The sequence below is a fragment of the Medicago sativa genome, chromosome 4 (assembly GCF_051527215.1).
Source record: "Medicago sativa cultivar Bolivia chromosome 4, Bolivia_mono, whole genome shotgun sequence".
Classification (NCBI taxonomy): domain Eukaryota; kingdom Viridiplantae; phylum Streptophyta; class Magnoliopsida; order Fabales; family Fabaceae; genus Medicago; species Medicago sativa.
The window spans coordinates 92,217,817-92,232,388 of NC_140752.1; the positions used below are offsets into that span (position 1 = coordinate 92,217,817).

At 31.5% G+C, this 14,572-nt stretch overlaps 2 protein-coding genes across 8 annotated transcripts; both read right to left on the reverse strand.

Moving 5' to 3' along the window:
* Nucleotides 1–4,488: 4,488 nt before the first annotated feature.
* On the reverse strand, nt 4,489–9,629 carry LOC146933803 (UDP-rhamnose/UDP-galactose transporter 4-like). Of its 7 annotated transcripts, XM_085705589.1 has the most exons (7): nt 9,453–9,629; nt 9,113–9,184; nt 7,053–7,203; nt 6,201–6,385; nt 5,912–6,112; nt 5,103–5,264; nt 4,489–5,009 (listed from the first exon to the last, which is right to left on the reverse strand). In XM_085705589.1, exons 3-7 carry the CDS (start codon nt 7,180–7,182, stop codon nt 4,656–4,658), a joined length of 1,032 nt encoding a protein of 343 aa, XP_085561715.1. In that variant the 5' UTR covers nt 7,183–7,203; nt 9,113–9,184; nt 9,453–9,629; the 3' UTR covers nt 4,489–4,655. The 7 variants fall into 7 exon arrangements, with proteins under 7 accessions (XP_085561715.1, XP_085561718.1, XP_085561713.1 ...); XM_085705592.1 differs by lacking the exons at nt 9,113–9,184; nt 9,453–9,629 and adding an exon at nt 7,777–7,980; XM_085705587.1 differs by lacking the exons at nt 9,113–9,184; nt 9,453–9,629 and adding an exon at nt 7,674–7,782.
* Nucleotides 9,630–10,734: 1,105 nt separating this feature from the next.
* Nucleotides 10,735–12,790, reverse strand: LOC146933804 (small nuclear ribonucleoprotein SmD3b-like). The gene is made up of 5 exons (XM_085705593.1): nt 12,599–12,790; nt 11,474–11,526; nt 11,291–11,357; nt 11,149–11,205; nt 10,735–11,016 (listed from the first exon to the last, which is right to left on the reverse strand). Exons 1-5 carry the CDS (start codon nt 12,755–12,757, stop codon nt 10,957–10,959), a joined length of 396 nt encoding a protein of 131 aa, XP_085561719.1. The 5' UTR covers nt 12,758–12,790; the 3' UTR covers nt 10,735–10,956.
* Nucleotides 12,791–14,572: the final 1,782 nt, after the last annotated feature.

Consider the following 14,572-nt stretch of genomic DNA (forward strand, 5'->3'; position numbering starts at 1 on the left):
AAAATACCTATACTCACATGTATTTTCATTAATGTAGTTCATATACTCACATATATTTTATTAGTTCACGTTAAGTTTCATAAATAAATATATATTGGATAAATATTCCAGTAAAAATACATATTTATTGTCACATAATTTTTTATTAATATATATATATATATATATATATATATATATATATATATATATATATATATATATATATATATATATACTCCATCAAGAATAAAACATAAGCAAAGTGAAATATAACCACATACATTGACTTTTCAACTATTACATTTGCTTATATTTTATTTCAGATGGAGTAGTCTCTACACTCACATATATTTAATATTTTATTACAAAATGAAGTTTGAAAAATTGTATAACAATACTGTTCCCATTTTATAACATGAAAAGAAAAAAAAAAACACTTGCGTGCATAACCTAAACCCGGCCACAACAACCCACATAATCACTTCCTCTTATTTCTTTCCCGTGTTAATGGATAAGACCATTAAATAACTCTAAAAATAAATATATTGTATGTAATTAATTTCATAAGTCTACCGTGTATTCAATGTAAACTTTCTCGTGTATTCCTATCAAAGATTAACAAAATATGAAAATTAATATTCATATTCGAAGAAGAAGGAAACAAAGTTAGCAACACTACTTTTATTTGAAGAAAGATAGTCATCATGTTTTCATTTCTTTTGTATCCTTTAGAATCCGGAACACACTTATGTTCAGGACCATGTGTATAAACCTGTTTTACATGTGACTCTTTTATATCTCTTTTTTTTTCCTTCTTTTTCATCAGTTGAATGTGTGAAGCTTAAGAAAACAAAGTAATATGATAAAAATGGTTAAAGAAGATATTGCAGATGAAGAACTTGATAGTGAAGAAGAAGAACGTGATGCCTATTATATTGTTGATCACCATTTTCATCTTGTGTCCTTCAATCTCCATATTTGTTGCATAATTTATGGAATATCTTTATATAGAGAGAGAAAGAGCTTTTAATATATAAATGATAGTTTGAAATTTTAAAAAAAATTGAAGACACTATCACAAACACTTTGTGAGTGATCACGTACACAAATGCATATAACACAACAACAAACACAATGACATTGAGTGATTGCAATATCACACAAATTATGTCACGTATTTTTTGTATTTAGACAGTTTTACTAACACTTTGAGTGGTCACTTTCAAAGATCAAAAAATCAAATCTAAAATACAAATCATCAGTATTTGATTAGACATAGCTCACCAGTCAACGAACGATTCTCCAGTGCTTTCTTTTTTGCGTGTTGTGTTCATGTTTCCCACATTTCTTAATGAGATAATAGGTTGTAATCAGTGTTTAGCAAACTGGAAAATGGAAAGAAATGAACTGAAATTTGATGCAGACTAATATCAAAACTTGACTGAAAATTGTGGCCAAAACAGAATAATAAATACATAACAAATATTAACATTAACAAAACTAATATAAAAGACATTGTTCAAGCACAAAATTGAGCAGACATTGTTCTTCATAAAACATATTGAAATATAAATAAGTTCGTCACACAACATACAACCTTCAAGTATAAAAGTAAGCAGACATTGTTACTCATATATGCATGTCCATTCTATAAATATATTAAGATGATTAAGAAATTTACACGACAGAGTAGATAAAGTCATAAACATGTTGCATTTTGATTAAATAGCTCGAGGAGGATCTTACCAAAACTACAAATAGGACGTTGCAGCTGCAAATGGATTGCCGGAGTTGCAAAAGGCCGCCAATACTTAAATATCACAAATCACATCAATTTTAAGAGAAATATCAGTAAAGTCATGAACATGTTGTGATTTGAATAAATAGTACAAGATGGAGCTCATCGAAACCGTAAATGGGACGCTGGAACTGCAAATGGGTTGTCGGAGTTCCAAAAGGGTCATCAATGCTAAAATATCACAAATCACATATCAATTTCAAGAGGAATATTAGTAATTAGTTCCATTTTCAACTCATCAATTCATTAAACATGAAATGAGAGAAAAAAAAAATGGTTCCAGGGTATTATATTCAAAATAGAGAAGCATTAATCTAAGTGACAGAGAAAATATTATCATTACAAAAAATTGAGAGTATAACAATCAAAACTTAAAATTGAAAGTAAGTTATTAGTTTAAAATAATTATTAATGTTTCAACTTTCACAAAATCATTTTTTTGGCAACTTATTTTCAAAAAATTGTTTTGTCTCAAATATGCAATAACCAATATCCGTCAAACATGAAAAATCAAACACAAACCGCAAAAGCATAAAAAATCAATTTCAAAAATATGTAATAAACACTAATTTTTAGAAATTTAATATCCTTTTCTCGGTATCATTTTAACATAAAAAATCAACTTCTCTTGGTCTTACTTCCTAAAAACTAATCCCAAAAACATCTTAGTGTGATGGCTTATTGTAATCCTATTTGTTTTAGTTAAGAATAAAATCAAACACCTAGCATGCATTATTTATTACAACAAAAAATAGAAATAAAAACTTGTTGATAAACACACAAAGCAAAATCATCCAAAAAAATCACTAAATTTCATATCCTTCAAGCATAAAAAAGTAGCAATCCAGTAAATAACAACTTGCTTAATTGTAGCCAAATAACAATTTCTCCTCGACCTTTCTCATCTTAACCTTAACATGGACTCACAACTGTCCAACACCTCCAATGAAAGCTTTTCCCTATCAAAATCAAACAAAATAACTAATTTTCACACAAAAAATCCGTCTTTAACGGAGATTAAGAGAAACCCAAATATTACGATGAAAAATATCACACACAACAACAACAATTACAATAACATCAACATAACATATTTGAATCATGAAGTTGCGGTTTTTGTAGCTACTCAAATGTATGTCACATTTTTTTATAGAAAATCTCTAATCTTGTGACTCAGTTGCCATCTCTAAAAGTAAAAAAAAAAAACATAAGAAACAAATTGTTTGAGATAGAGATGAAGAAGATGGAAAAAGAAAGAAAAAAAGAAGAGGTCGTGAGAGGAAAAATTATAGATGAAAGAGTATGAATAGGAAAAAAGAGAGAAAGTAGGAAAAAAGAGAGAATAGGGGAGTGAGAGAGAGAGAATCCGTGAGTGAAAAAGAGAATGAAAAAAATTTAGATTCGAATTTTGAAAGTGTAGAAATTGCCTCCAAAATATTTTTTTTTATCAAAGTGTAACAAATCAACACCATTGGATCTTAAAAAATCTGAAAAGTAAAAATATAATATAATATTTGAAGTTGTTAAGAAGTTGCCATGTCACAACTATCTTACAAAATTATCAAAATAGCCTTGAGCTGTGAGTAGAGGAAAAAAGTTGGAGTAGGGGTAGTTAAATAATTTTGATAGTATCTTGCTTTCTTATATTGTAGGTAGATAATCTTACAAAATTATCAAAATAGCCTTGAGCTGTGAGTAGAGGAAAAAAGTTGGAGTAGGGGTAGTTAAATAATTTTGATAGTATCTTGCTTTCTTATATCGTAGGTAGATAGATAGAAGAAAATTGTTGTATACACATGCAATAGGGTTGAAACACACTAGTAAAATACCAAAATATCCTTCTGACAGTTAACAACTCCAACCCTGTTTGTTTTTTTTTGGACAAAAACTTTAAATTTTCATTATTATTGATTTTGATTGTTTCAATCATTATTTTTGTACGTTTCAAACAATTATTTAAACCCAGTCATCCACGTCCCTAATCACTATCCACTTCAACAAACAAACTGATAAAAACTAAAATATTTTTTTCGTCAAAAAACTAAAATGTTTAATAATTGTAGTGATTGTTTAAAATGATTAGTAAATTGTCCTCGTGAGCTAAACTCAGTTGGTATCGACAATGCATAATATATGTAAGGTTCGGGGTTCGAACCCCGGCCACCACCAAAAAAAGGATTAGTAAATTAATGACAAAAATTCAAATGACGCATACTTGCAGGAACCAAAAATCTATTTAGGCCTATTTATATAAAAAAAAACATTTTTATTTCTAAGAGAATTATGCATTACATATGACAAGCATAAAATAGATCCAATTTATGAGTTAAGTTTCTTTTCCCCTTTAAATTTTTTAATTTGTTATATGTCTCTGTTTTTTTTTATAAATATTTGTTATATATCTCGTGTTTCATACTAAATTTAGTTTCTGTTTGATATCACGGTGGATATGTCAGAATCACGATCATCCACCGTGATTGTGTCAAGGCTACAAAACATAGCTTTAAAAAATCACGATAGATTAACTTGATTCTAGCATACCGACCATAGGTTGCATACCCACAAGAAAATCAACTTATTCATCACAATGATACAAACATAGAATTAACTCACTGGTCCAAGTGATGAATAACTTGATTTTCTTTGAGTTTAGTAATATAAATGGAAAAAATAGACTCAGATAGAGCTTTGTGTTATCTCCAACTCCGTAACACAAAAACAAAGATATATGGATTATGTATATGAAAATAATTGAGCAAGTCTTTTTACATCATATAAAGATAATGAACCAATTCACCAAATGAATACATGACTTTTCCAATGTACTTGAGTAGAAGTTTCACATCCCTTTATATACACTTATTCTTACACTTTCTTACACTTCCTCATCACTGTGATCAGTTTCAGCAGATACTACTACTGGTAGTAAATCATAATCTTGTGTTTTGGTGGTAGGAATAGGATCGGACAAGCTACTACGAGACTCTTTCCCTCCTGGCTTAGAAGATGCATTACCATACCAAATCATTCCCATTATAGCAATGATCATGCCTACTATTACTTGTAGATTGAGACCCTCTCTTCCAAATAAGATGAATCCTAATGTAAGGACCAGAATAGTCTTCATATGGCCAAGGACTTGGAATGATACTGCTGTGAACCTTCCAATGCATATGAACTGACTAAGGTTTGTTCCAACCGCGATAGTGCACGACAGAGCAATGAACAACTGCAGAAAAAAGGAGAAAAACATTGATAAACCGTTTTACATATTCCAGAGATGTATTTGTCATATAAGAAACAAAGAGAGAGTGAAACATACGGTGGATGTTAATCCATAGTTGTAGGCATCAACTCGTTTGCTTGTTAACCAATAGTCAAGAAAGGGGCCAACAACCAGTAAACTTGTTGCCTGTATTGGTGCTATATGGCCCAACAAGTTGAAAGATCCAAGTGAATACTTCTTCTGAAGAAAATGCACATACTGCAGAGTAAAAGTAAAATATCAGGCCAAAAAATTGTTGATGGCATCTTAATAAAACAGTATAGTAAGAACTAGAACTAGCTAACATATGTTACAGGGCTCGATCTAGGCTCTAACGAATGAGTATTATAAAATAGGTTTAGGGCTCGATCTCTGCTACTAACAAATCCAAATCCTCCTAACAAATTAACCACTAATAATTTGCCTATAAAAAATAGTGTTGCATATGTCCATTGTCTAACAAAGAAAACATGCATTTGAGAATAATACTAATGATTAAAGATATAGCTCCTCTAAAGTGAATTGGCAATTCAATTTACATGGTAAAGTAAGGAATTTCAACAATTAATGAGAAATTTAAAGGAAAATATTTACATATATCAATGATTTATTATGTGTGTGTAGGTAGCCGTCAGCCGCTGATTTTCTCACCAGCGATTGAAATTACATAAGTTGGCTGTTTTTGTCAACTTTAGATTTGTAACAAGGTGAACTAATTCGTACTTACATGACAACAAGCATCCTGCATCTGACAGTACACATTTACCAACTCTAGAACCGCCTTTATGACAACGGATTCAATTTTGATCTATTGCAATCTTTCAACTCAAATTCTGAATTGATATATAGGTTAGCATATTACTTACATATTGCTGCAGTGCGGTGCTCCAAACTGCCACTGCAGCAGCTATGAAACCCTTAGCATTGACACTCACATCAGTGACTGTACATACAGCAACTCCAAGGAGAACCAAAGAAATGCTAAGCTTTGTGTCCCTTGAATATTTCACATTGTCCAGGACAATTTCCAAGAAACAAGATACTGGAATCATACTCAGCTTAGCAATCTGAAATTTTCATCTCAAGGTTAAGAAACAAGTAAATATTTGTCTTTATCACGTGAAGTTATAAATTTAAATTATGATGATGCTTTACCTGATAGAAACCGACAGAGTTCCACATTAAACTCACGTTCATTCCCACAATAGAGAAATTTGCAAACAAGACAAATTTGATAAGATCGGGCAAGGGAAGATGAGTGTCTTGGATATATCCATTCCACTTAAGAAATGATGTCAACAAGGTTGTTGTGGCAAAATGCAAACCAGTTAAGGTTGTAGCTGCATAAATAATAGTGTATGAATATATGATACGCAGTGTCAGAACTCAATTACATCAGAAGAAATCATAAGTCACATACCCTTTGGTCAACTAGTTATAGAAGAGAAATGATCTTTGAAAATTCATCCGGTGCTATTATCAGTAATTAACTTTGTTGTAATAGAGATACATATAGGCAATAATACATACCAAACACAAGACTAAGTATGTGTTTGGTTCGACGGTGACAAAAAATGATTATGAATGGATTGATTTTGAACAATATGCAACTACTTCTATTCTACGGGTCAAACAAGAACTTAGAAAAATCAGCCTTTATATTTTAACGAGAGAGAGAAGATAATTAATAACAAATCAAGGAGTATCTTATATAGTGATAATCTCCTAAAAATGAAAAAATTGGTTGAACAATAAATTCAAGACTAAAAATGAATTGTAGAGACAAATTTTAGCTTCAAGTTAGAAAGAGTTCAAAAGGCAAAATCAATTTTACTTGAGAACTCCAAACATGTCAAAATCAGTTCTCCTTCTCTGAAATCAACTTTGACTTCTCCAAAAGTTAAACCAAAGATACACTAAAATCATGCAAATAAGTTGTTTTAAATAAGTTATTTAATACCTATCAGGGAGGGGGAAATTGAAAAAGGTAATGAATTATGACTATACCAAAAGTGAAACCATATGTAGCCATCAGGGCTTTGTTCACAAGGATTATTCCTACAGATGTGACTACATTGAACATCCATGATGCAAGATCAAGTGCAATCTTCCTATCACCCTTGGTTGTAGAATCCATATGGAAACCTAACTTTCTTATCTGCATAGAAGAAGAAAAAACGTCGTCAGAAGCACAACAAATTCCAATGAAATAGTTCAACACACAACTTGAAAAATCATTAAAATTAGTGATCTCTGGGAATAGAACAGCATTAAAACTCTTAAGGAAAGCTTTGAAACTCATGTGATCCTACTCAACTTGACGGATTAATATCCGCAATTGCACGCGACAATACTCAATTTACATCTAATAAACATAGAGAAAAATAAAACAATAACCATGAAATGAAAGTGAGATTGCACAATCCTCTTCAGATTCATTAATCCTATCACTTTATAGCAATTTTAATTCTTAGGAACAGAATCACGGAACATCAATAATTCTCAACACAACAACTTATTCAAGAAGAAACCATAGAACACAAGAACATATTTATTTTCATTTCATATATAAATTTGCACGTATGTTATTTCTTACACTGAATAAACAACCTCTTACTCTTTAAGTACCTGGTAGCGGAATGAAGAAGCTAATAGAGGTTGCTTGTTATAGATAGAAAAAAAGAGAGAGAAAGAGAGAAAAGCAAAGAACACAGCTCAAAATTTGTTTAACCTTGATAAGTTACAACTGAATTTTGGGTGCTTTTTGTAACGTTTAGGTTGAGTGTGATGAATTGATGATAATAAAATGAAGTGGGGACAAATGAGTGAGTTTGATTTTCAGGGGTAAAGCAAAACTAAAACGAACAAAAGGAGATGTTACTTGTTACATAATAAACGGAATGTCATGAAGAAGAATTGTCTATTTTGAGCACTACTAATTGAAAGATGAAACTCTTTCTCATTATTTATGTGGTGCCTAAATTATACTAGTATTATGTCAATACTTTTGATGATTAAATTTTACCTTAAATTTAACTATTGTTATTTATTATAGGTACAAAAATGATGGCTGATCAGAATAAATGGGAGGATTGTACTCTTCAGATGTTACACTATTGTTGTTAGAGAATTAATTTGAAACAAGTATATTAAAGACAATTAAGTTTTATAAAATTTATATACATAAAAATCGATTCTATACATTCTTTAGGTCAAGAAAAAATGGGTAAAAATTTGATCTAACATAAAAATGAGGGGGAAAATTATATAATTTTAATATTATTAATAAGGCTAAATTATATTTTTTATTAACTTGTGGTTTCATTTTGATCTCATAACTATTTTTAGTTTCGTTTTGGTCTCTTAGATGTAATTTTGTTAATCAAACTCGTCCTTAGTGTTACATTGTGCACACATGTCATTTGGTAGTGTGGCATTTGTGACTCACTGTGGTCTAAAAAAACTAGACATGGCAACGGCGCGGGGTGGGGGAGGGTTTAAGCATTACTGCCCCCACCCCCGCTTTCATGCACCCGCCCCAATGGGGACGGGTTTTCGGCCCTGACCTCGCCCCCACCCATGAAAACTATTTTCTATAATATATTTAAAAAATACATTTTTTCATAACAACAAAAAACAATTATATTAATAATTAAAGATCTAATAAACTTTATTCAAAAGAGCAAAATAATTTTAATAAACATGTTTCTAAAGAGTAATAATATATTAAAATAGGTTGGTGCTTATTTGACAACAAAATGGAAATAAGATTATAAAATTTAATAAGATAGATTTCAAAAAGCAGGTGCGGGACGGGGTGGGTGCGGGGCGGGTATAAGTATCCCCCGCTCCCGTACTAAAAACTCATATTTCCCCCACACCCGCACTCACACCCAGTTAAATCGGCATTTTCCCGTTAAATTATAGGCGGGGGTGGTCGGGTCTGAGCAGGACGGGTTTTGTTGTCATATCTAAAAAAACTATTACAAATAGGGACTATACAACAAAAACTCCAAACCCTATATGAAACAAAAAATCAACAAAAACAAGTGATATGAAAATCAAACCTGAGTTCAACGGACTCCTTCTTCCTTCAATGTTCTTCTCTTTAGTCTTCTCTCTTTTGTTCTTTTCTCTCTCTAATTCACAAATAGTTATAAGACCAACATAAAATAAAATAAAATAAAAAAAATGTATTAGTGTGCATTGTATCCAAAAAAAAAATAATGACTATAATGTTTTTTAGTCGTTCTCAGTCAAAAAGAAATTTAATGATAATTTTCAATCAATTAAAATTGGATTTCTCTGTTTTTGGTATGATTGAGTTGTACCTTAAATTAAAACACTTAAAAACTATAAAGGGCAAGATTTTTTTTTTGGAGGATATAAAGGGCAAGATTTATATACCATTTCATTTCGCGTGGCATTTTATTCCTGTCCATGTCATGAGGTGCTTATTAACAAGAGGAATTGTTCTGTCCTTTTTTCCCTTTTGTCCCCTTGACTCAAAGTGAATTTTCTGATCATTGAAACGAAATTTTCGGAGAATACAGGTAATGAGTTGTAATGAAAAACTTCATCTTGCTAATGAAAAAAAAAAAAAAAAAAACGTTATGAAAACAATAAATATCACATAGGTAAACCATTGATAAGTTAATGAAAAATGCCTTATGTTGACTATAATTAGATTTTAACTTCATGTGTCTTCTTGTAAAAAAAAAACTTCATATGTGTCTTGCTATTTTCTCAGTTTATATTCGTATTAAAAGCAGAACCTCATAAATAAAGATTGACTCGGTTTGTAAAAAATTGATTAGCCGACAAGGTTGTGTTGTGGACTCAATTCTTGTTGTCAGTGTTAAAACTTGTAGAAAATTTGTAAAGTACTATTCTAACGTTTGTCGAGCTTTGAAGCCAACCCTAACCCAACCAAATTCACATAAATTTTCTTCTGTAAAAAAAAAATGCAACCATTATATAACAAGTACGAATGATTCAATTATCGACAGAAAAAATAAAAAAATACTAGTAATCAATTTGATTTGATTTATGTAATATCTTTTTACGATATCTGAATCAAACCAAAACCATGATATCAACATGACACTATTCGCAAAAATTGTTCTGTGCATTTTTCCCTTTGTCCTTGAATCAAAATGAATTTTCTGATCATTGAAAAGAAATATTCATAGACGGAGTTGTAATCTATTGATCATGTAAACATCAGGGTTTTCTTATTTGTTTTAGAACACCAAATATCATCTGGGTAAATCCTTGAGAAGTTAATGAAAAATGTCTTCTGTAAACAATAATTAGACTTTTACTTCCTGTAATAACCATAAATGGGGTAAATTTGGTAATTTGTGATGAGACACCCATAAACAGGGTTCACCATAGCTTGGTATTTGGTTCCTTGTAGAAAATCCAATCAAAAACAAAAACCAAATTCTCCTTTTTAATTTGAGAAAAAAGTTTTAGCGCTGAGTTTTTGACAGCTCCGATGTGATATTTTTTACTTATAAAATAAAGCATGCAATGAACAATGCATGCTGGTCAAGAAAGCTGCATCACTCTAAAATCTTTTGGTGACTTTCCTTCTAATTACAAAATAACTAGAGCTTATAAAATTAATTTTAACATAATCCGTCTTAAACCAGTTTTGAGGGCTGTCAAACTGCCCTCACGAAACTCATAATAACTTGCACCGTCATATACTAATTTTAAAAGTTGCCACACCTAAGACAAAATTCTACCAGCCAAGCACACAATACAGGCAAAAGATTAGAGCCAGTGAGAAGTAGTCTGTGAATTCTAGATAGTTCCAATTCAAATTTCTTTCTATCACAAACGTCTACAACAAAACTCAACATCACGTCCAACAGACAGAAAATAGAGATTATACAAATGATGATCACCTCCTCACTGGTGGTACACCCCTCCCAGGCGGAGCTCCACGGCCAGCAGCTTGAGCCTACACAGGAAACATTTGAGGTTACACCACATTTGTAACAACGGTAGGTCCTTCAACTAGCAAGTCATTGAACAAACATTTTCCCAAGGCTAGATGAAAATAAATAAACTAGGAATATAAAAAGGTAAATACCTTTGCTCGCATTGCAACTGCTCTGCCTCTACCAACACCAAGCGATGCACCCTTGCCCTTCAAGATATTCAGACAAAAAATGAATACAGAATCAAAATAGACCAAATATAGAGTAATTAATCACTTTTTAATAAGAAGGTACCTTGATTCTTGCATCTAAACGCTTGAACATGGGAGCGTTCTTCAGCATGTCGGGTATGACCATAAACCTGTCACATTAGTATCACTTCAGAGAACTGTCCTTACAGAAAATGCGATATACAATAAAACCTTACTTGAAATAATTACGTTATATAGTAACTGAGCAACATATGATGATTCATACCTGACTTTGCTACCTCGAATAAATACATGCTCAAGTTGTGACGTTTTTCCATCCTGCAGAAGATTTAGCCATTATTAGCAACTATTGTAGATACACTATGAATTTTAACAAAATACACTTGAAATGAAGATACTAAGGTCTAAACACAGCATAAAGAAATTAACAAGTTTCATAGGAGAGAAAGATGGACTGCAAATTCAATGATCACATTTGAGCATACATACAACCACAACAACCAAAGACTTTTTCCCACCAAGATAGACGGGCTACATCAGAAAAACAAAACCATGTCTTACTGTTAATTTATTAATCATATCTTAAAAATAGACCATACAACCCAAATCTCTCTTAATGGATTAAGGCTTTGTTTGGCAAAAAATAGCAAATAGCTTATAAGCTAGCTTATAGCAGATAAGCTGGTGGATTGAATTTGTAGTGTTTGGTAAAATTAGCAGTTGAACTACCTTATAAATAAGAATTGACATGATAAAATGTGTTTAAATAATAGTTTACTTTTTCCAAGATGAAAGGGGTAACTTTGAGAGAGAAAATGATAAGCTATAAGTTGTAAGCTATATGCTAACTGAACTAGCCTATCAAAAGCTTTAAGCTATATGGTAATTGAACTAGCTTATCAAACTAAGCAATAAGCTGGCAAAAATAATCTATAAGCTCGTGAGAAAAAGAAAGAAAAAAAAAGTTACAAAACAGGTCTTTTTTGGTCATATGAACTTACAAGCTATAAGCTCAGAGTATGACATTTAAAAAACAGAGCCTAACTTTTATGGGTCGATTTAATCTGACCCTCTTTAACAAAATTACTTGTGCTTTTATGGATCATATACATGGTCCGAAACCACCCAAAAATCCCTACTTTTTTCTCTAATGATATGGTATGATATCAAACCAAATTAGTTAATACTAGAAAGATCCAGTGTTCAAAACCATAAGTATTCAAAGATCCCTAAAATACAACATAAACCCTAATCCCGCTCCACATCTGCCAAATTTGCGAACATCACAACGATAAACCCAGCCACGACGGCCACAACTCAATTCTACCAAAAATTGTGAAAAATGTATGAATGAATGAACGAGAAGTGATTAAATAAAATAAGAACTTACCTTAGCAGTGTAAGTGATGCTTTCGAGTTGGCAGTTCCAGTTATCCTCACACTCAATCATGTTGCCTCTGTAGAGTTCGCCGCTCTTGAGCTCCACCGTGACGACGTGGCCGGAGGCCTCGTGGAGGAGCTTCACCGGAATTCCCAAACTACGACTCATCTTCTTTTCGCTTCTTTGTTAAAACCCTAATTCACGATCTTTTTCAACTCTACCTCTTCTAATACACAGTTTTTTTTTTTTTTTATCGCTTTACTTGTTTTTGAAACAAAAAACCTCCAACCTTTATTTATAGTTGTGACGTGTTTTAATTGTTTTCTTAGCTGCACCCCCATACGTTCTATTTACACCCCTTTTACCTAAATAAAATGAATTTTACATTGAAAAAAAGCATATTTTATACTACCTCCGTCCCTAATTATAGGACCCTTTTGAAAAAATAACGGGAATTAAGATAGTGGATATTTGTATTAAATATGTTTGTAATTACTATTGGTTTTACAATTTTATCCTTTAAGAGAGAGTGTTGGTTTATGTTTTCAACATGTTATTTATTGCTTATTGAAGAAAAAGATGTATAATAAATAGGGGCATGTGTGTAAAGAAATAATTAATGTAGTTGGAAATAGCAAAGGGGTCTTATAAAAAGGGACAAAAAATATTCTCAAAAGGGTCTTATAATTAGGGACGGAGGTAGTAGTATTTTTAAATACAAGTATTTCAATAAATATTACTAATGTTGATTTTTTAACAGGTGTCATTAGGACAGTCACTAAAACAATTATTAACCTTTTTCTTTTTTATTTAATAAGAAGGATAAATTAACGATGAGTGAAAATACCTTATTATCCAACACCAAAAGAGCAGGAAAAAACTACAATAGTATCAATAAAAGCTAGAAGGAAATGACTATTAAATCCTTTTTTAGTTAATCTTTCTCAAGATTGAACGGTGACAATCCAATTTTGGAGGTTAAGGAGATTAAAAACTTCTTCCAAGAAACGTTTGAGATAGGAGATTGGACTAGGGAGATTAAGGACGACGGTTGCAACAAGGGTAGAGTCAGCCTTAAAAATGACTCAATCAAGATGAAAATTGCAAGCAATATGATGACATGAATTAAACTCCAAACCTTAGTTCCTTGAGAATTGTTGCACCGAATAGTTTTTACTATTAAATTAGATGATATGTGATGAAATTTATCGATTCAATGATGAAAAATGCACTTGTGTATCGAAAACCTACAAATCTAGCCACCACTCTCCTCTCGCAGCAGACCACTGCACCCTGGTCCCTACCAAACCTGTTTCCTACTTCGCGAACTTTGTACCAAGGATTTAAAGGACTCTCACAAAGTTGGAGTCGTGGATCTTTTGATTTCTCCAGTTCCATGATAAGTAGCATGTAATAGCCAATAAATATACCAAATCCTTGCAAATTGCAACGACCAATCTGTTTCTGCATGTTGAAAGTAATCTCATTGCTCATGAGACTAAAAAGAAGTTGCCACAGTATCTAATTGCATGCACACAAAAAAATTAACAGGTGCCAATCTTTTAGGGGATGTACGTTCAACATAACGTGCAATCTATGTACAGTAGAAACTCTTTAATTTAATACTCGGTAAATTAATAAACTCTCTAAAATAATAATTTTGTCCGGTCCTGACTTGGGCCAATGTAAAAAATTGAAAAACTCGATAAAATAATAAGATAATAATTTTTTGGGAGATCCCTTTATAATTTTCAGTCCCAAGAAAATCATAAATTAATAATTTATAGAAACTGAAAAAAATATATTAAGAATACATTGAACACATTTGTTCATCTTGTTTACATTTACTGTACTTCAAAAGTCATTATTGATTTCCAATGCATATGAACACAGTAGTTACTAATTTACGTTGAGTCCCAAGGTTGGCTGCAACGTAATTCTAAGAGACATAGACTAATTTGCCTTTTTGTTTGGTATGTACAG